Raw genomic sequence first — 23,083 nt, forward strand, 5'->3', positions numbered from 1 at the left:
CTGGTTGATTTACAGAAGGAGATCTGCAGACATGAATGTTACACATGTTGTTTTGCAGAGCAGAACAGCACAGTGATTAGTGCATTAACAAAATTCCTGCACTCCTCCACGAATAATGTTGGACCTAATGTTCCAAGAATAGCACGTACTTAATAGCATGGTATTGTCTTTGTTTCATTTTAATGGGAAGCAGAACCTTAGCGAACAGATAGTGTGTCAGTTTTTGTAATGCTATATGCCATTCAGGTGAATGTCCTCTGGTATGATACTTTATATAAAAAATGCAAAGGCTTTTGCCTCAGACACATAGGTGGATTTTCTTACCTTTGGTTCCATTGAAATGAAGCTGTGGGTACCTCTACTTGAGAGAACTGACCTTTTAATTGTTTTACTATGGTAGAAGTGGTAGTAATCCTTCAGTGTTCCAATCTGTAAGGGGAGAGAAGAAAAAAAGAGAGGGAGATTTAATTTACAAAAAACAGTTTTCTGTTTGCATTTCTACAAGTCTATGAATTATGTAGTTTCCTGTGTGCTGAAATGTTACTTGAACCCACTGATCATCTTTCAGAAGAAGGACATATGATATGAAATGGATGGAGTGTCCTTGAGGCAGTAACTGCATAACCAAAGATTATAATTGAGCTGCTTAGTCTTGCTGTATCTACCTTTTTAATGTTTAATTTATATGCAGTATTTTAAGTAATTCTATATCAATCTATATCCAAACTGTCTTCAAATGGCAAGTATAAAAATCATCAAATGGCTATATTATTATTAAAAAGCATTCCATCTAGTTTGCTTAAGGAAATGCACTGTAAAATGCACTAGATTCAGTTATTTATATAATTAAACTATAAAAAGGACATTCACAGCATCAGACTACACAACAGGAATAGGCTTCTCTTTCTGCCAAATGTGGGCATGAAAGAAGTAGAAGAAAGAAAGATGGAAATGGTAACTTCATAGGATAATGACTAGCTCGAAGTACAAAATCAATTCACGCAAAATTGCAAATTTCACAATGGTACAATACAAATACTTCTTATTCATCCCATCAGTACACAGTAGCAATGTAAATATTAAACTAAGACAGCCTTCACAATTTGACAGAGAAATTTTCCTTTCCAGAGTCTATACATCATTATTCTAAACATTCATAACTTGAAATTTAGTTTCACGCACCTATAAACAAACATTCAGCCTCCTTTTCTTTAGGGAGAATGTCTCTCCCAACTCATTTGGAATTTGACCTTCTATTGCACTGCAAATCTTGTACAACACTTAATAATTTAGTTAAAAGATCCTTAATGATGAACAAAAAGAGGACAATTGAGCTTACTGTCATTTCAAGTTGAAACTCAAAGTGACCTCAGAAAACAGGTTTGGTTTTGCCAATAAATCTGAATGAAATCACCAGAGAGGATGGAGCAACACTTGAAAACTCTAATCTTAAAAAAACCCAGTATTCTGAATATGCATCTACAAGAATACACATGTAGGAAACTTGAGAGTTCAACAGTAAAGGTTCAAAGAGAACTGAAAATAAGCCATTGAAAAACTCCAAGAATATGCTTTTAGAATATCAGAAAACAAAAAGCTTGAGAAAATATCAAAGTAGACAAAGAAGAAATATTGATAGACAATTATTATTCTCAAGGAGCACTTTAAAGACGGAAACAGCACAGGGGAATGAGGGAGAACCTTTTGGGGGGGCAGAAATCAACAGCTTAAATGAATTCACCTAATGGGGAAAACTGCAACAAGGTCTAAGATATTAATCCCAGAGTATGCAGTTGGTCCATTGATACCTTCATTTCAGGAAGAATAACTGATGTTTAGCTTAAGTCAAATACCAAAACATTCAGTTAAACTGAGTTAGTTTTGACTAAGCCTAATTAGCACTGTGATTATAATAATTTTCATGCTGCCTTCTCTTTGAAAGGCAACTCCAGCTGAAGTGGTGCAACTCTGTAGCATGGATGAGCCTGGTCTCACATCTCCACAGGCATGCCCATGAATAAACCCTCCTTAAACATATATGGGGAACTCTTCTTGTGGACACCTCAAAGAGCTGCAGGACCCTAGGCTTTCTGGGGAGGTCCCTGCTGACTGGAAGTTAGACAATGTTATTCCAAACTACAAAAAGGGCATGAGGGAAGACCCAGGGAACTACAGACCTGTTAGTCTAACCTCAGTTCCTGGAAAAATTAAGAAGATTATACTGGGTACTACTGAAAAGCATTTAAGAAATAATGCAATCATCAGGCACAGTCAATGTGGGTTTACAAGGAAACATACTGTTTAACTAATTTGATACCCTTCAATAATAAGGTCACCCGCCTAGTGGAGGAAGGGAAGGTGGTGGATGTAGTTTTCCTGGATTTATTAAGGCTTTTCATACTGTCCCTCACAGCATCCTTCTGGACAAGTTATCCAGCTGTGGGATGAGCAGATTCACAGTGTGCTGGATGAAGAACTGGCTGAAAGGCAGACCTCAAAGGGTTGCAGTGAATGGGGCTACATCTGGCTGGTGGCCAGTCACCAGCGGTGTTCCTCAGGGTTCAATTCTAGGGCCAGTTCTGTTCAATATATTTATCAATGATCTGGATGCAGGAATTGAATGCAACGTTAGCAAGATTGCTGATGATACCAAACTGGGGAGTTCTGCTGACGCTCTTGAGGGACAAGATGCCTTGCAGAGGGATCCAGATAGATTGGAGCATTGGGCTATGATTAATGGGATGAAATTTGACAAGTCAGAATGCCCGATTCTGCACCTAGGACAGAGGGATGCTGGGCACAAGTATACACTGGGAGAGGAGTGGCTGGAGAGCAGCCCTGCAGAAAGGCATCTGGGCGTGCTGGTCGACAGCAGGATCAATGTGAGTCAGCAGTGTGCCCTGGCAGCCAAGAGGGCAAACTGGATCCTGGAGTGCATCAAACACAGCATGACCAGCTGGTCAAAGGAGGGGATTATCCCGCTGTACTCAGCGTTTGTGCAGCCTCACCCTGTGTGCAGCTCTGGGCCCTGACAGTTGGAGAAGGTTATGAAGGTACTTGATTGCATCCAGAGGAGGGCAACAAAGCTGGTGAAAGGGCTGGAAGGAACATCCTATGAGGAGCGGCTGAAGACTCTGGGCTTGTCTATTTTGGAGAAAAGGAGGCTGAGGGGCGACCTCATTGCCCTTTACAGCTTCCTGAGAAGGGGAAGTAGAGAGGGAGGTGCTGATCTCTTCTCCCTGGCATCCAGTGATAGGACGCGTGGGAATGGTTCAAAGCTGTGCCAGGGAGGTTTAGACTGGACATTAGGAAGCATTTCTTTACCAAGAGGGTGGTCAAACACTGGAACAGGCTTCCTAGAGAGGTGGTCGATGCCCCATGGCTGCCAGTGTTTAAGACGCATTTGAACAATGCCCTTAACAATTTGCTTTAACTTTTGGTCAGTCCCAGATTAGTCAGGCAGCTGGACTAGGTGACTGTTGTAGGTCCCTTCCAGCTGAAATAGTCTATTCTATTTGATTCTATTGCATCACTTTTGACTACATTAACTAGAGTTTATTCTGAGTTTAACAGCCTGTAGCATACTGAACGTTCCTTAGCATCAGGCTACTGTTGTGCCCTTTTTGAATTATTATTATTCATACCAACCATTGAAATTTGGCGCATCACCAGTGCACGTGATGGCATGCTTCCCTGAGATAAAGGGGTGTAATCAGTCACTTCCTGGACATTTCCTGGACTCATCAGTAGCCTCAAACAGGGTTGAAGTGCTAACTACTGGAAAGCGATGCTACTCTTGCTCCTTAAGTTCTCAGAGACCCGTAAAGTGCATATTCATCATGTGAGAGTACAAAGATTACAGACCTTTTATGGACCTTGCTGTCTTCAGAGTGAATTAGAAACCTGCTACTCTGTGTGTGTGTGTGTGTGTGTGTGTATCTACACAAGAACACACATTACTGAAAAGACACAGCTCAAGCAGGTAACTAACTGTATTTTACCACTGCACAGAACTGCATAAAAAGAAAGGTCACATTTTAGGGAAAATAAACATCTGTCCTGTTTTGTGCTACACAGATCTCAATATCACCCAGTTCTCTGTGTCTTGTCTTGCACTAGTTTGTGGAATTTTATTTATTTATTTATTTGCTACTGATGAACTCCAGCTGACCCCTCTGAGGGCATCCAAACCAGCAAATTTAGGAGATGACCTAATTGCACTCCTGAAGGTCCTACAGTCTAGCAGCACTAGTCACCCACAGAACAGACTGGAGGGATCTGCATATCTGCTTTACCTTCCAGCCAAAGTGGGAGAGCCTGAGGCTTTGTAATGCTTGACAGCTGTACTCCCTCTGAGACCTTGGGCTCGGAAGACAGAATTAAGCCCTTAGAATTGAGTGTGATAATTGTAACACCATGTCTTCCAGGCACCATCAGTTTGCAGATAATAACAATTATTAAAAATAATAATTAATTAAAATGGTGAGATCTACAGCTTTGGTTCATAACTGTCAATGAAACAAATGGATCCCAAATCTTTTAAATGGAATTTAATTCATATGCACTAACTGCCAGTGCCTCTCACAGTAAGGTAACACCAGTGTTATTAAAAATTTTATTGCTTTCTTTCCCCTTAATGGGAATTTACTTAGACTTTCCAAATCCTTGGACCACTTGGAGAACAGTTAAACCATGGAAATATAGCACAATAAAACTTATCATTATGGATGTTCTTGTTAAATTGTTTTTTATATTTTTAACTACCAGGTCTTAGAGGCACTCTCACAGGAAAAGCAATGCAAAGACAGAAACACCAGACTGCAGAGCTAACTACCTTAGAGACTGATGGCAATTCTAACTGTTTTATCCTTGGGAAATCTTTGTAATCTCCTTTTTGACCTGGAGGACCTGATTTCTTTAAAAAGAAATAGAGAAATATTCCTGAGGAATTGCTTGGCCAAAAGCAAGGAGAATGGATGGCGGGGGCAGGGGAGACTTACTCTCTTTAGAAGTAACCTTCATTACTGAACATTTTAAATCATTATATACGTTATCTTAATAGTACCATACTATGTTTATTCAAGGATGAAATAATTCCTGGAAGTAACAATCCTACAATATCACAGTGGAATCCCAGAAAACCAAAGCATCCGCATATTTACATTGGCTTTATACTTATTAGGTCTTATTTTCTACTTAAAGTTGAGAAAATGTGTGAATTTTAAAGAGAATACGACACAAGAACCAAACTTTCTAGGCTTGTCCTTGGAAAATATTTCTTCCATATGTAGTTTTATAGTCTAAGGCAATATTAAGATAATTTAGGACATAATTACTGAATGCATTCATCCACATCTGCATTGTGTCCTCATAACTCTGTAAGGAAATAAAAATGCTAAAGCCGCCTGTTAAATATATATATGATCACCAAACTGACATATCCAACTAAGCTCTGAAACTACAACTGAAACTTCCATGTAGCAGAACATGAGCAGGGAAGTCATTGAAGTTAATGGGAAGGAACCCAATAGATGCCTTCCCAACAGTATCTTATCTAGTAAATAAACTTTTTTTTTAAGAGAAGAATCATCTGGACATCTAGCTGCAAAGTACACTTCTCCCAGTGGGCTAAATGGAAAATAATATGCTGTTGAGTTGGTAAATTGGTGATATATTGTAAGGGTCCCTGTTTCTCCAGTCTTTAATTACTTTGGTCCTAAATGGATTGGGAAAGGAAGGCAGATCAGGTCCAAATCTGGTTCTGAACTCTATAAAGCTCTAGAAGAGCCAAAGAAGCACAGATCTGCTACTCCTGTGCAGACCTGGAACATATACCATTATAAATAGGTACAGCAATGTATTTCACATGGGGTTGAAGATCTGACACTTCACTTCTTTCAGAATTGCAAATTTCCAAAGTCCTTGCTGGAAGGAAATACCAGGAACAGAGAGTTGAAGAAAGTTTATCAGGTTTACTATCATCATCTCATTTTGACAAAATCACTGCAACTATATTTCAAAGTTAAAAATGTTTAAAATGTTGTCACATTATACAAAGTACATTGGGAACGATGTTTCAGAGCAAAAATGAAAACAGTTCAGTCTGAAAAGGTTGAAACAGAATGTGCTGCTATTACCAGAGCTTTCTTCCCTGCATCAAAGGTCAGTGAAGCCAACCTAGTACCATGAAGTGTTTTGACAGAACCAGATGTTGACACAGATTACAATACTGCTTATGCTCCTTTGATGCACACCACTCTGTAATGAATACGAAGGAGGTGAGCCCATGGTCCTTAACTCTGATGCACGTTGGCCTCTCATTATCCACATGTGAAGAAGGGTTCATTGATACTACAGAAAACTGCCACTCCCTTTCCTTCTTGTGTTCGTCCAGACTTAGGAAGCATTAAACATCTTAAAACCAGGGTTCTGATCTCAGCATTTAGGGGCAAGAAAGTCCTGCAGAGGCTGTTAGTTGTTTGCTGACCTACTCAAATTAAAGCACCCATACCTCGAAAGGGCATGTTCATCCAAGACCTGGAACCTGAACTTGACTTGTATTCCAGGCAGCAAAACTGTGTACTGGAGTTTTTTGGGGGGTGAGGTTTTGTTTTGTTTTTTTTTTTCCGTAAGATACTGCCATAGTGACCACACTTTGCTAACCTCCAGCTCTCTTGCCCACAACCCCACTGTTGGGTCAGCACTGACAGATCTCCATCACACTGAGGCTGGAGGAACCACCATGAGGACAGCTGCAGAGCTAGTCCCCCATCTGACCTGCAGACTGGGATGGGGGCTCTTTCTCTCCCAAATATACTCTCTAATAAAAATCTTTTTAATTGTTTTTTTGTCATCAGAATGGGGAATGTCACCTAGTATGTGTCATTCACAAGAAATAATAGCAAGGTTTACCCATACATGGCACGCTGCAGTGAAGTGAAGGATTGGACCACTTTCAGTTTTGGACAATCTGGGGCTCTCGCAAAGATCAGTTTATGAAATACTTAGGAGAGAGAAGCACAGGCCCTCCAGATCTTACTCAGCCTCAAACCTAAAATTCCAACTTTTAAAGAGAGGCCTCTATCCAAATATTTAAGCTCTCTACTAGTCCCTTGTTGGGCTGATATCCTATACTACCCTGCATGAGTTAAAATAGCTTCTTGGATTACTACAGGCAGATAATACTAAAAAAAAAGGTGAAATCACTAGCACTACTAAACATTATGGTCTTGTCTTGAGCTGCAGGAGCAAGATAATACTGCCCTGATGACTAAAGGATGGAAATAATAATGTTTAGTCTGTATTACAGAGGCTCTGAATCTATACATTACAGGAAGATATACCAGGTGGGGGAAAAAAGTACACTTTTAATGTACCCAAACTTAGTTAACTAAAAGAATCTGAAGCAACAGCAGGACCAAGGTGATGTGGGTATGAACACAGATTGTCACCTCGGATGCAATCCAGACTACTCTGAAAGCTTGAATTCCAGCTACCCTCAAATGCCTAAGTAACCCAGTTCTCAGCACTATTTTAAGCCCAATTAGCTAACAAAAATTTGACAGCCCAAGTTGTGAAAACATCTCTGTATGTGCTCAAGGTAGGAATAGCCTAAGTTGCCAGTTCATATCTTTGCGCCTCTCACGTTCCTTTCTCTTCAGGTTTGTTTTAAAGGGAACTGATATGTCTGCAGAGTGTTGCTGTTCCTGAATAGTGATGCCCTGACCAAGTCAGGCTTGGTCTTAAATGCACCCACCCCTCCTTCTTGAAACATTTTTTTGAGTCTCCTAGATGGAAAAAAACTATACTGTAATCAAGAGTTCTTGCTCAGTTTGTTAAATCTTTGGTCTGGAGGACAGCACACTTCAGACGGAAAAAGGAGAATCCCTTCTGAACCACCTGCATATGAAAAATAAATAAAACCCCCAAACAGGCAGATAAATTAAAGCACATGGCTGGCTATTACAGCAGAAACAGCACAATTTCCATAAAAATAAATCAGGTTATATCTCTTCACATGGTAGGATCATGCTAACTCTTTACCCTTGACATTCCTCCTTCTGTTTAAATGGGGAGAAAAAGGTATCACCTTACTGAATTAACATACGCTACTCCGTACTCCTTTTGTATTTTTCCTCTGTGTTTCAGCAATTTCAATGAAGAAATTTTGTCTGGGCACTTACCTTGAGCTAGAAAAGTACAGTTTGGCTTTTTAAACAGTTGATGTCAAAAATGAATAACAGAGCCATTAAAATAAAGTAGCTCTGCATTATATTCTTTCAGATAACATCTGTTATCTGAACAACTGCTGTTGCTTGCATGCTGCTGTATTTTGTTTTAAAAATAAAGTAGCACATTAACTCTTTCACTGGAAAAATAAACATAAGCTCTCTAGTCTTTTAACTTTTCATGTGCCTTTGTTCCCTTTTTATCATACTAACAATATCCTGAGGTCAATTATATTCTTGATATCATTCTAATTCGGCATCAAGGCTGAGATTTTTTCAAAGTCACTTTGTAAATTTTAATGTGAATTTCAATTTTTATGTATCTGTTAGGAAGCTTTAAAGTTCTCAGAAAATACTACTGTAGCTAAGCTAATTAAAAATGCAGATTAAAAAGAACATGTCAATTTGGAAATTCTTTACATGAGTTGGTATATTTAATTTTGGATTACCTCTATAAAAACACTTTTTTTAATAGGTTTTCTTTTCAAGGCTTTCTCCTGTGGGCCGGAGTATAATCTACACATATTTAGAGTCTCAACTCTAAACTACAATTAAAATTTAATTCAAACTAAAATCTAAATTTAAATGTAGAATTCCAAATTCCTAGATTTATTCTAAAATTTTTTTAGAGTTCAAAAATTCTACTTCTCTAAACAGAGAAATGTTCTATTCTAAATATATTATAAAATATAATATGTATTAATTAACATAGCAATATAATACAAATTAAGTTTTCTCTGAGACTGATAATTGGACTATAACTTTTACAAAGTTCAGGTAAATTCAAAAAAGCTTCCTTGATGTGCTGGTTTCAGCTGGGACCAAGTTAATTTTCTTCATAGGAGCTAGTACGGGGCTATGTTTTGGATTTGTGCTGGGAACAGTGTCAATAATACAGGGATGTTTTAGTTATTGCTGAGCAGTGCTTACACAGAGCCAAGGCCTTTTCTACTTCTCACACCACCCCACCAGTGAGGAGGCTGGGGGTGCACAAGAAGTTGGGAGGGGACACAGCCAGGACAGCTGACCCCAACTGACCAAAGGGATACTCCACACCATATGACGTCATGCTCAGCGTATAAAGCTGGGGGAAGAAGAAGGAAGGGGGGGACGTTCAGAGTGATGGCATTTGTCTTCGCAAGTAACCATTACTCCTGATGGAGCCCTGCTTTCCTGGAGATGGCTGAACACCTGGCAGACGACTGGAAGCAGTGTATGAATTCCTTGTTTTGCTTTGCTTGTGTGCACGGTTTTTGTTTTACCTATTAAACTGTCTTTATCTTAACCCATGAGTTTTCTCACTTTTACTCTTCCAATTCTCTCCCCCATCCCAGTGAGAGGGACTGAGCAAGCGGCTGTGTGGTGCTTAGTTACTGGCTGGGGTTAAACCACGACACTAGATCATACCTTCCACACACAGGTTACTTCGTACAGTTGTATTTTAAAACAAATATTGCCAAACGAAATTCTGCTTTTTATGATTTCAGTACTTTAGTGCTCTGTTGGTAAACTTACTTAACATGTGGAATTACTTGGGAAAAAAAGAGAAAAAACCTAACAACCAAATGGCAACATAAAATGTTTTGCTTCATGAAAAAAACAAATCTTTTGTCATGTAACACAACCAAGTTTTAGGAGAACTACCTTTGCAAGAATGGGAAAGCATTAAGTCATAAAAAAGGTCACAGGTCTCAGGAGGTAATGTGAATTTATAAAATAAGTTCAGATATTAGAAAGATATAAATTAGAACCATATCATAGCTTTATTCTAACACAAGCTAAATCACACCAAGATTTATTAATTTAATCTACTGTACTATACAGGATGAACAATCCTTCCAAAGAGGATTGTGGCATCTTTTTTTGGGTTATATACTCATATAAATCCTGTGGATATTGCAATGAAGATCTTTCTGCCTTCTTAATTGAGTTCTGAAAGGAGGGAGAGGTTAGCTGATATTCTTTATGATAAAAATACACTTTGATCATATTTAGTTACAACCAATGCTACTTCTAAAAGTGCAAGGAAAAACAGAATCATAGAAAGCCAAATCATAGAAAGAGAAATCCCAAAGACACCTGCCATGTAAATAAAGCCAGCAAAAAGCTGCCTGAATAAAGTCTAGGAGAAAATGATGTTTGAGTCCTACATATATGAGCAGTGAAGAGAATTGTGCCTTATACACTGCAGGTCACATGAGATCACAGTAAATAGATATTCCTTCCAAAAATTATGACAGAATTAGAGCCTCATCTTTGCCCCTACCTTTCTCTGTTGCAGTCCTGAGAACAAGAATATGCATCAGTCTTTATGGCAGGACAAGAGCTGGCAGCCCTCCTTGAATCTGAACTGTGCTGCGCATTGGTACCCTCTGAACACTTGCTGTGTGGTACCACTTCCCCAGAGATGAGGGCATACAAATAACGCCCTCCGTGAAGTTAAGAATTAATAAAATGTGAGAAGTGGAAGGTACCTGGACACTATGTTGATTGTTCAAACATTAAATTGAAAGAAATCACTATAGTACTTGAAATCTTTCTATTAAGGACAGTAAGGAAGAGTTTCATCCACCTCCTCTCTAGGACTGATAAACATGTTGTGACTATTAGAACAATGTTGAAAAAAGTAGTTAAAATTAATAAGCACAGAGTCCTTAATTACTGGGGGGGGGGGGGGGGGGTGTACGAATTGCAGGTGTGATCTTCCAACAGATATATTAGCCTAAAAGACTTGGTGGGAGATGGCGAAGGAAGCCATTTCCACATCTGTCATGAGAAATGTTACAATTCAAGTACAACGATAGATATTAATAATTGCAACCCCAGTGTCAGTGCAAGCTTCACCTAAGAAGGCATCCCAGCAATTGGCAAGTTCATGTCCCTATCAAATAAAGCAATGCAAGGTTGCTCAGCAACCTGTGACCGTGGGTTTGCAGTTCCAGGGCAACATTACACATTTCATGAAAATTCTCAGAAGGAAATCAATTACTGCCTCCATTCCCATTAATCTTTTCTATTGTTTCTTTTCAATACAGAAAGCAGTGCAATGTAAACTGGTAGTTCATGCCCCTTTTTCTGAAGCCCAATGAGTCAACACCTTATTTCTGCAAGTAAAAATGAGTGCAACAAAGTGTATTTATTTTCTGCTGTATGAACAAATTTAACCTCTGCAATATTTCAAGTGACTTCAACACAGTCATCATGCATTGCAAGTTCAAGATGTAACAAATGTTGTTTGTATCTGTAAAGAAGCTGTTAGGCAATATGGTAATGTTTGTTTCAGTAAACAGCCCCCAAAATGAAGCCATCGAATAGGAAACAAATACCTTTAACATTTTGAGGGGTCAACTAAATTGCCACTGCTTTCTGAAATGTGGTTTTCCCTTTCCCAACTCACTATTCAGTAATTTAAAATATCTAAATGATATACTGCATTGCCTGAAATGAGCTTTGTCACTATTTTATTGACTTCCAATCCTATTTCATGTTGTATCACTGAACAAATGTAAAATGATGATAGAACAAGGATGGATACTCATGCAGTACCATGAATGTTTATTTAAGCAGCAAACAGAACTGCCACATGGCATACATTATTAGCTACTCCAGACTTTAAGGATTATTGTTTCTTTGTAAGCTGTACTCCTTGATATGTAATTATAATAAAGCATAAGAATGAGGCTTGACAAAGTTCTGACACTGCTCTTTCAATCATGCAAACAGTATAAGGGGTAGTTAAGAAACAGGTTTTATTTTTAAACAAACTACAGCAAGAGAAGTTTCACAGCAAAGAATGTTCATATTCATTTCTTTTTAAATCTTCATCATGAAGTATTTAATAACCATTGTCGCTGTCCTGAAACTTGTAAACATCTGCCCAGTCCCAGTGGGATCAAGTCCTTTCTCATTTACAAAATCGTAAATCAGAAATAACTCTATTGAAGCTAATGGAATTTAAGAGGCATAAATCAAGGGCAATCAAATCTAATGGGGTTACTTGTATGAGTAAAAGATTTAAGAACTGGGCACCAAGTTAGATATACTGTTATATCTCTATCCAGTTATTTAAACATCAATATAAAACTCTTAAGCACATTCATAGCAAGAGAGTTTATAACATTCAAAATGACTAATGCAGTGACCTACAGTAGTCATACTGTTTCCACTGAACATTTATATTGCCAGCAATAAACCTTTTCACGCTGCACTTTGTCTTACAAGTCTGAATTCAGCTCTTATTGGTCATAGTAAATACAATGTTTTCATTTAACTGACTTTCTCACGAGACTTGATTTAAGCAATTTCCTCCTCTATCACCAATATAATTTACTGAAGAGTAATAAAGAAGTGACTCATGGGAATATCTAGGACTGAGATAAGTTCATCTATGTGGTGTGTGTAGGCACTAAATCCAACGCTCTTTTACAGTGAACCTAGATTGTACATCCTCAACTTTGTACTGTATCAAAGTCTGATGATCTTCCACTCTAGAGGTACAACATGCTTAACCGAATACAGAGAAGCATGCAACTTGTCCAGAAACAGGCATGATGCTGACACATTCACCTATCTTATCTGGTTAATGCTAGAGCTGTACAAAAGTTTATACTTTTTTGTGTAAAAGTAAGGTTTCCCAGTATCCATTATTTATATAAGCAGTCTCCACACCCACATGTAATCTCATTGATTTTGATACGACAACTTAAGCAACAACTTTTCATATGAGTAACATTTTCTGGAGAGGATCTTATCGTTTCCTAAGTTTAACAGCATGAAAACAAAAAAGGTACCTCTTTGAAAGGATCTAAAGATACACATAAAGATAAAGCAAGTAAGTAGGCAAACAAGACCAAAAAATAATCCCCCAAACAACTGCATTAGGTAGTATTCAAACCTAGTAAGAGAGAAAACATCAAAATTATCATAACTAATGTTTAGTGAGGACTTCAAAAAAATATTACAGCACCAAGGGACTGTCAATTCTAGCATAGACATGGAATATTCCACTTAAAGTAGCTATGTGCAATCACAACAACAACAACAACAAAAAGTGACATATTAATTCAGATATAGGCAGGTCTTTCCTGCTGTACCAACTTCCATAGCACTGGAAAAGAGATTAAAGTTCATCTCGGCTTTCACTGGAATTAGTGGGATCTTCCACTCTATTTAATGGGAGCTGCAATAAGGACTTAATGAAGAAACACTTAACTTTTTTTTAATCCAGACCTCAGTGAGGCCTACTGTCGTGGTTTAGCCCCAGCCAGCAACTAAGCACCACGCAGCCGCTCGCTCACTCCCCCAACCCCAATGGGATGGGGGAGAGAATTAGAGGAGTAAGAGTGAGAAAAACTCCTGGGTTGAGATAAGAACAGTTTAATAATTGAAATAAAATAAAGTAAAATAATAATAATAACAATATAATAACAACAGAATAATAACAATATACAAAGCAAGTGATGCACAATGCAATTGCTCACCACCCGCCGACCAATACCCAGACAGTTCCCGAGCAGTGATCGCTGCTCCCCGGCCAACCCCCCCCAGTTTCTGTACTGAACATGACGTCATATAGTATGGAATAGCCTTTTGGTCAGTTTGGATCAACTGTCCTGGCTGTGCCCCCTCCCAATTTCTTGTGCACCTTGCAGAGCATGGGAAGCTGAAAAGTCCTTGACTAGCATAAGCAGTACTCAGCAACAACTAAAAACATCAGCGTGTTATCAACATTCTTCTCCTACTAAATCCAAAACACAGCACTATGCCTGCTACTAGGAAGAAAATTAACTCTATCCCAGCCGAAACCAGGACACCTACATTTTAGATTAAGTTAGCATCCTAATGTCTAGGTTCATACACCAGCTTCTAAGTTTCTTCAGACTACAGTGAAAAGTCAAGGAGAACTGATATCCAATTCATGATGAAATATCTAAATTTACTAAAACCAATGAAAAACAGGTCACAGCTTTCATACACTGTCCATTTCACACATTTAAAGAATATTTCTTGGTGGCCTTCTGGTTTGGAGAGCAGAATCTTACAACCTGAGGGCTGAGTGAATGCTTAGCTGTGTAACTGAAAGCAGATTTTCTTGGAGAAAGGAGAAATGTTTCAAATGTATATTTGTTTAACATATTGGTAAAATACTGAAACAGGGAAGAGCTGGTCAGTTAGAATGGCAGCAATGTATTGGATAAAAACATGTATTGTTCTTTATAAATGGATTTGCATTTCTATTTTGAAACATTTGCTTTCATGTCAAATGAGTCCTACAAGATCAGAAACATCAGGAAATCACAGATTCCAGCCACCATTAGTATTGCTCACTGTGCAGTTAAGTGTGTCAGATTAATATTTGTAGTTGCCAGGCAAGAAATGGAAATCACTCAAATTTCGCAAGATGGGAATGGCATTTATCTACAAGAAAGCTTCCAAAAGAGCAATCTGTTGCAACAGTAGAACCACTTATTGATAAGACCTGTGATGCCAACACAGTCTAGAGACCCTTTAGGTCACAGGATGGTTAACTCTTTTAGAAAGCAAGGCTCAGCGGCCCTGTTTAATCCCAAGTATCAGTTTTCCCAGGTGATGGCTTTGTTATTTGACAGTTGGCCACGATCATCATGCACTGGCCTAAGAATTATCAGAAGGAGTCTGTTCACTGACAATGGATATTTAAATGATTTGCCTTACAATGGAGCAAAAGGGAATCTTTCAAGAGGAAGACTGAAAACAGTGTCATAGTTAATACTGTCATGCTAGTTAGGGCTGGAGCTCTTGTTGTGTGGCGGTGATGGGACACATCCGGTCTGTTAAGACTTTCTGATAAAATTGGGGTACCTGCAAATGCATTTCTAATATTCATACTAAAAGGCTACTGAAGCTTTTACAAACTGTAACTGAATGCTTTGCTGGGCTAAATTTCAGACTCACTTTGAGGTCCAGTGCGAGAAGTGTTTTTCTTTAAAAGCAGAAAAACCTCATCTTGTTCAGGTGCCTGCATTGGCTCTACTCCACTCCCAACTGGTAAAACTACTGCTCCTCGTGCAGGATGGGGCTTGGTTGTTCAAGAGAAAACAGAATTTATTCTGCAGTGCATACCTGCAGGGAAGTGGTGCTACTTATTTCCAAGAGGGGTAGGGGAACTTTCTCAGCTTAAAGCCCTGCCATTGCTGTTCTTTCATGCTTGGCTCACTGGAGCCCAGCACACTCACAAAGCATCAATTTTTTTTCAGAGTTTAGCATTTGATTGATTTTTTTTTTGCTTTAGTGCAGCTCAGATGGGTTACTCAAGACACGGTATTTGAAGTAGAAATATTCTGCAGTCGAGAGTGTGGAAGGAATATGGATGAAGTAGCTGAATAAAACCACTCAGTAAATTTAAGTAATTGAAAGCAATAGAAGCAGTGGTATGAAATCTCTCACTTAAAAAACAGTTTTCACATTTCAGAACAGCTGGGTAACAACTGTGGTGTCAATGTTTAAAAGGAGATCTGAAGCACTATGGACTTGCAAGTCACTACTAGGCAAATGAGTAGAAACTAAGAAATAAGAGAATTAATGGACACTTGGATAAAATGACTGCTTTGGAAATAGTGTCGTGGTTTAGCCCCAGCCACTAAGCACCATGCAGCTGCTCGCTCACTCCCCCTACCCCAATGGGATGGGGGAGAGAATTAGAGGAGTAAGAGTGAGAAACACTCCTGGGTTGAGATAAGAACAGTTTAATAATTGAAATAAAGTAAAATAGTAATTATAATAATAACAATATAATAATAATAGTAATAATAATAGACAAAGCAAGTGGTGCACAATGCAATTGCTCACCACCCGCTGACCGATACCCAGACAGTTCCTGAGCAGCGATCGCTGCTCCCCGGCCAACCCCCCCCAGTTTATATACTGAGTATGACATCATATGGCATGGAATAGCCCTTTGGTCAGTTTGGATCAACTGTTCTGGCTGTGCCCCCTCCCAATTTCTTGTGCACCTTGCAGAGCATGGGAAGCTGAAAAGTCCTTGACTAGCATAAGCAGTACTTAGCAACAACTAAAAACATCAGCGTGTTATCAACATTCACCTCATCTTAAATCCAAAACACAGCACTATGCCAGCTCCTAGGAAGAAAATTAACTCTATCCCAGCCAAAACCAGGACAAATAGTTAAACAGAGGAAAATTTTGGAAAAAGGATGGACAAAGACATGGTACACCCTTTGTATGGGGAATAACTAAGTAAGCTAAGACTCTTCAGTCTAGATACAACACAATTTAGGGGAAAATATTAGAAATCTAAAAAATCATGTACGGCATAAGAAGAGCGGACAGCGATTGACTTTCACCATCTCTTTCAGTAGCCATCAAACTAAGCTAGTAAGCAACAAGCAAAAGAGAGGTGGTTCTTCAATCAGTGAAGTAGCAAACTCTTACAATCCCTGCCAAAGAATATTGTGGATGCTGAAAGCCTACTTTAATTTGAAAGACTGGACAAGCATCTGGACAAACAAAAACATTGAGAATTTCTAAGTATGCAGAAACCATATCCAGCTCAGGCAGTCTCCTGAGCTGCAAACAGCTGAAGGCAGTGTTAGGGAGAAGCATCAGATGCTTGTTTTGTTCATTCTCTCCCACAGACAGTAACTTAACACCACTGCCATAGGCAGGCAGGCTAGATGGATACTCTAACTGACCCAGAATGGCCTTCCATCCTTACAGGTCTATTTGAATAAAGGCTGTTCACGTGAACAGAAGTGTTATAGGAACTACTTCTCTGCACCCTAGATGTCATACTACTGGCTTTAGAGGTGTCACACAGCATGCATTTTCTTTGCTGTTTGTTTTTAAGACATCAGGTTACTGTGTTAATATGCTCTACAAAGAAAAGCTCCATAAAAGAAAAAAATTTCTCTAGGTTTACCCAGAGGGGAGGCTACATGATACCATTGATTAAGCTAAATATTTAAAAAAGGAGAACATTATCCAATTCTAAGCTTGAATTTCAGCCACACAGCACTACTCAGCAACACTTTCACTGCCCACTAAGCACTCTTGCACAAAACCCAGTGGTTTTATTCCAGTTTGAAGAAGAATCAATACGAGAATGTAGCAAAGGTTTTAATTGTTACTTGTGAGATCTCTACAACTTCAGTTTGGCCCCAGAAAAAACAGAAATGAGGCCTATTCCCTGTTGGCACAAAAACATCTCTAAAAAGAAAAAAAAAGAGGAAAAACCATAACTTAGCCAGAAATGGCCCCTTGTTGATGGCTATCCCTCATTTAGAAGCATGCTGTCTCCCTGGGAGCAGATTCTTTCTATATGGAAGAGTCTGTGCTGAGAATTTTTTTTCTCCTAACTTGTTTAGAACTATATAATCCATGATCATGCCTGGCTAACGTGCCTTGTACAATCTCATCTCCATCATACACCACCATGTAATCCACAAGAATTTCCGCAACAAGCAATTCTGGCAGGATTTCATGGTGTAGCTCTGATACTCTTCTGGACTTGCCAACGTTTCATTCCAAGAGTTTTTCATTCTGCAAATATCAATCAAATTGGGTCCAGCATGTTGCCAAATAATCACTTACTGTCTTAAGCTATATATCTCTGGCAAGCAGGATTCTGTTTGATCATATTTTTTCCTGTGTTTGGCAGGTGACAAAGAGCATGACAGTTCCTCACTAGGGACCACATGATTTATTCACATCCATCGCTGGCATATGTATCTTCCCACTTTGTGATTTTACAATTCATCATTTGGAGAGGAAGAGAAAGATATACTGGTCAATCACAGAACCACAGAACACAGCTGCAAAACATGTAAATACGATACTGGAAATATCGTGCCTGACAAAGTCTAGAGAATTATTTATGACATTGTACAAAGCAGTGGGGAGGTTGTATACAAGCTGGACATCTTTTCTGGTCAAGGCAAACAGACATCAGTCAAAACACAGCAACTGGGATGACCATGGGAGTGCGAAGCCTATCTTCCAATAGGAAACCAGAAGCTACAGAAGCAAAAGTGAAGGCTGGTTCCCCCTGCAAATATGCTGGAGAAACAGATGAGCCACTTAAGCAGAAGAACATACTGGCCATGACTAAATTCAGTCTGTAAGTTGGAAGTCAGCACAAAAAAAAAAAAACCCAAAAAAAGCTTTCCAGACTGATGACAAATAACAAAACCACTTTTAAAACTGGTTAGTTTTAGTGTTCTTTAAAAGTGGGGTAAAAAAATCCACTTATGAACACCTTAAGGTATATAATAGCAATCACTGATGATCCAATTCAATCCAACATACTTGTAATTTTTATATTTATTTTGATTTGATACTTTGCAAATTAAAAACTGTATCTATATTCAGGTACTACTTGATTAACACTCCTCTTCAAATTAGTGAATCAGAGAATCATAGAATCGTTTAGGTTGGAAAAGACCTTTAAGATCATCCACTCCAACCATTAACCTAACATTACCAAGTCCACCACTAAACCAGTTAAGGGCAGAGTAGCAGTTTCATGTCTCCTGGCTTGGTGGCTGGATTATTTATAATGAAAGTAAAAACTAGGAATCATTAAGATTGGAAAGGACCTCTAAGATCATCAGTCCAATCGTCAACCCAACACCACCATGCCCACTAAGCCATGTCCCAAAGTACCACGTCTACCCGTTTTTTGAACACTTCCAGGGATGGTGACTCCACCACCTCTCTGGGCAGCCTGTTCCAATGTTTGACTACTCCTTCCATGAAGAAATTTTTCCTAATATCCAATCTAAACATCCCCTGGTGCAGCTTGAGCCCTTTTCCTCTCGTCCTATTGCTAGCTACTTGGGAGAAGAGACCAACACCCACCTCACTACAACCTCCTTTCAGGTAGTTGCAGAGAGCAAGAAGGTCTCCCCTCAGCCTCCTCTTCTCCAGACTAAACAAACCCGGTTCCCTCAGCTGCTCCTCATAAGACTTGTGCTCCAGACCCTTCAGCAGCTTCGTTGCCCTTCTCTGAACACGCTCCAGCACCTCAACGTCCTTCTTGTAGTGAGGGGCCCAAAACTGGACACAGTATTCCAGGTGCAGCCTCACCAGCACTGAGTACAGGGGGACAATCACCTCCCTGCTCCTGCTGGCCACACTATTCCTGATACAGGCCAGGATGCCGCTGGCCTTCTTGGCCACCTGGGCACACTGCTGCCTCATGTTCAGCCGGCTGTCAACCAACACCCCCAGGTCCTTTTCAGCCAGGCAGCTTTCCAGCCACTCTTCCCCAAGCCTGTAGCGTTGCATGGGGTTGTTGTGACCCAAGTGCAGGACCTGGCACCCACAAACATTGCCATTTGTAAGTTGGGCTTGCAACTAATTGTTAATTTTAAAAGTATAATGTGTATTTACCTAAGGGCTTTACATAAAAAATAGCTTGACTGCTATGCTGTTAAACAAGGTTCTCATCTTCCCTCATTTTGTAACAACATACAAAGACTATTAGATTGCCTCTATCACCAGAACCTATTCGGCACATCCTTTTCTTCATCCAACTCCTAATGAAAACTCACATTTAGTAGTTCTCCCTCCTCCCTCGCATTTTTAACTGCACAGACAAGAGAACTACTGCTAAGTGTGAAGTAATTAGCCATGGCATACCCTTTGTGTTCTCCAATATGTGCTGGGTTTCTGTAAGCATTTGCAAGAATGTTGTTTCAGTGCTTACATTTTCCAAAGAACTTTCTATCTGATGGTTATTCTGGTCCCTAAATGTACTTTTTTCTGCCATCAATAAGAGAAAATTCAATTTTCCTTGGTGTATCTGTGTAGCCCCACTATATCTGCATGTGCATACACCTTAAAGCACACCTAGCTTTGATTCTTTTAATATGGTCCTGGTATCATCTTTAATACATCTTTAATACTCAGGACTTCATTAAACTCATCCCAGGTATTAAATTTTAGTAAGAGTATACTCTGTTTCAGTGCTGTGACCCCACAGGCTCTTAAGAGGCATGTCTCTTCTATTAACTGTCTATATTATTATTCTGGGGTAGCTGAATTTCTTTGCACACAGAGGCCTACCACCCTGCTTTTCTGAGTCATCTATGTAAGGTGGTGGAGATTATGGCAGCAAATGCCTTCCTTTGCTGAAGACAACAACCTTACTCTAGGCTCTTTATCTTAAAATAAGCTCCCTTTTCTTTTAACTGAATGCTTTTTTCCTAGTCTTCCCATTTCAGCTACTTAGTTTGCAAAATTTCCTTTTGTCTCCCATCAGGAATAGATTTGGAAAATGGAAAACAGCCATTCCTCCCATTCTTTTTGATCAATTGATCTTGTTACACAACATCTTCTCTGTGTCATCACTGGGACCTCAGGTTTGAAACACAATAATATTTATCAATTCTTTGGGTGATTTGCTGGGTTTAAATCTATAAACTCCCAATAAAAAAAACCAACCAAACAAACAAAAACCTTTAGGCAAATCACATCACCATTTACATTATCTAAAAAACCACATCTGTATATCTAACAGTGACTAGTGGGCTACATCTCAGGCTTAGCACACTTAGGTGTCTTTTCACAAAGAGTGTGTATTCCTTGCAAGAAGAAAATTGGAGGGAAAGGGTAGTCTGTCACTTGCCAAGGGTGGGGAGAAGGCCACTAGACCCTGGAAGAGATCAGAAAAGAAAAATTACTGGAGGAATACAATTAGCAGAGGAAAGATGTGATCTGGAAAAGTGCTGACCCATCCTTAGCCCCTGCCTAGAATTAAGAAAGAAAAAGGAACAGAAGGATCTATCTAAAGTTTAATCCTATACTAATTAACGCAGCATTTCTCTCCCTTGTTGGAGCCCCAGATAAGATATCTTTATCTCTTCCATTCTTCCATCACCTTTTGTGTATCAGCTGTTTGTTTCTCCGGCTGTCCTGAACCTTCAAGGAAAGTCCCCTGCCTGAACAAGAAACTGCTGGAACCTGATGACAGCAACCTGAAACTGATGAGGCACCACTTTCTGGAAGAGCACAAACCTAGAAAACCTTCCTTACTTTAAAGCCCACACATTTCAAATTAAAATAAACTCATGTGCCCGATTCAGTTACTGGAGCTCCTCCTCTTTTATCTATATAAACAAAGAAGTGAGGGGAAAAAGCTTAATTTAAAAGCTCAAGAGCACAAAAGCCTTCAGCGTTGGAGCCCAGAGCAGCATTCCCAGCTTCTCAGATGCTTCACAAGTCATCCCTCCCTAAGCTGGTGTTCCTTTCTCCAGTCTACTTAGGTTAGAGAATATTTTAGTACCAAACCAGAAATTTATATCCAGTGAGAAGCTGTGTTTACAAGAAATGAGGAAATTCATGGGAATCAAGATGACATATCAGTATACCTTAATTTTCATGGCTGTATCAACAGAAAACTTCCTTCTTTCACTGTATAGTAAGGAATCTCCATACTATCAACACAGTCATAATACTTACGCCAGTTGTACAAAATGCTACACAGACTATATGTTTAACCCTCAGCAGCTGCCAACAGTGAAAGAAACTCCCAAAAGTCAGTGACAGATACTTTGCTCCAAGAGAAAGGTCTGCTTAGTGCAGTCCCTGCAAGACAGAAGGCTAAAATTCGTCAGCAAGGAGCTGCTGGGGGATGCAGTATACCCCAAATTGCTCCATCCAGTGTGTAACTTAAAACAACTCCTTGGCTGCTTTGCATTATACTACCTTGTCACAGTCCCAGAGGGCTTGCTAGTCCAGACCACTGTCTTAAAAGACTGATGCAAAAAGAATAGAGGCTTTTTTTTTTTTCATGAGACAAGGATTTGTTCACTAGAGAAACTACTAATTGCACTTCAAGGGTAGGCCAGAAATGCCTGCAATACAGGGGAAAAGCGGGGGGAAAAAAAAGTCAACTCTATGCATTTAAGCCCTGATATTATGTTTCTGCTATTTTAAAGCCAAATGAAACACAAGAGACCTTAAGCCAATTCTTTTGTAGCTAAAACTGATGCTTCACTGTGTTTACTCCACCATCTTTAATGCAGCTGTGGTTATGTCACAGAAATTACATTACCAGTAAACAAGTACTCAAACCTAAAGTTATGGGAGAGGCCTTTAATAGGCCTTGAAAGAAGGCCTGTTGAGTGTCAGCTCAAGTGGGCCCTACTGTCCAAATCAAAAGCTCCAAACTGGTGGCACTAACTGCAGCAATCAAGATCACTGACTTTCTGAAGAATATCCTGCCCACTTGTGTCAGTCAGTAAGGGGATGTAATGCTTTTGGTTTTGTGATATGTAACCTTCGTTCAGTCCTGTGGGGAAAAGTTTTCCAACAGAAACTGAGTAATGGCGGATGCAACGATAGGTCTAAGTTGCTGCTCTATACTTTTCCAAGCCATAGATGAAGAAAATTAATGACAGTTTCACTAGATTCACTGCAAGAATTCAAGTATCTTTGAAGAACAAGCTTCTATGTCTGCTGTCAGCTTCACATTGGTAATGGTAAGGAAATAACAGGATAAATGAGCAGTATGTTGGACCAATTTGTAGGAGACAAGAACCAGAACATGCAGCTTGGAAAAACACAGAGTAAAAAAGGATTCTTTCTCTGTTGCACAGTGTCCCCTAAAAATTAATGGAAAGCTCCTCTTTTCAATAAGCAGAGCTTATTGAAGCTAAAGCTTCCAATTTCTGTAAAAAGAGATGGAGACCACCGAAGAAGTCTGAGAGCAACAGGAGTTCACCAGAAACTGGCGTTCTCAATTGCTCACCAGCAGGTGATCTCAAGGCCTCTTTTAACATCCCTTTCTGCCATCTATTTCTGACTGACTCATCGAGTCATTCAGGTAGGCTTTTTAGCTTTCCTGTCATCACCAC

General features: G+C 39.4%; 1 protein-coding gene across 2 annotated transcripts in view; it reads right to left on the bottom strand.

Annotated features, from left to right (window-relative positions):
• PCSK5 (proprotein convertase subtilisin/kexin type 5) overlaps positions 1–23,083 on the bottom strand; it is a 264,877-nt gene that overhangs the window by 237,553 nt on the left and 4,241 nt on the right. For both annotated transcript variants that reach the window (XM_075725783.1, XM_075725784.1), the window contains exon 2: positions 325–429. In XM_075725783.1, coding sequence (XP_075581898.1) covers positions 325–429 — 105 coding nt within the window. The remainder of the gene's footprint in view (positions 1–324; positions 430–23,083) is intronic.

Source organism: Pelecanus crispus, chromosome Z, assembly GCF_030463565.1.
Source record: "Pelecanus crispus isolate bPelCri1 chromosome Z, bPelCri1.pri, whole genome shotgun sequence".
Classification (NCBI taxonomy): Eukaryota; Metazoa; Chordata; class Aves; order Pelecaniformes; family Pelecanidae; genus Pelecanus; species Pelecanus crispus.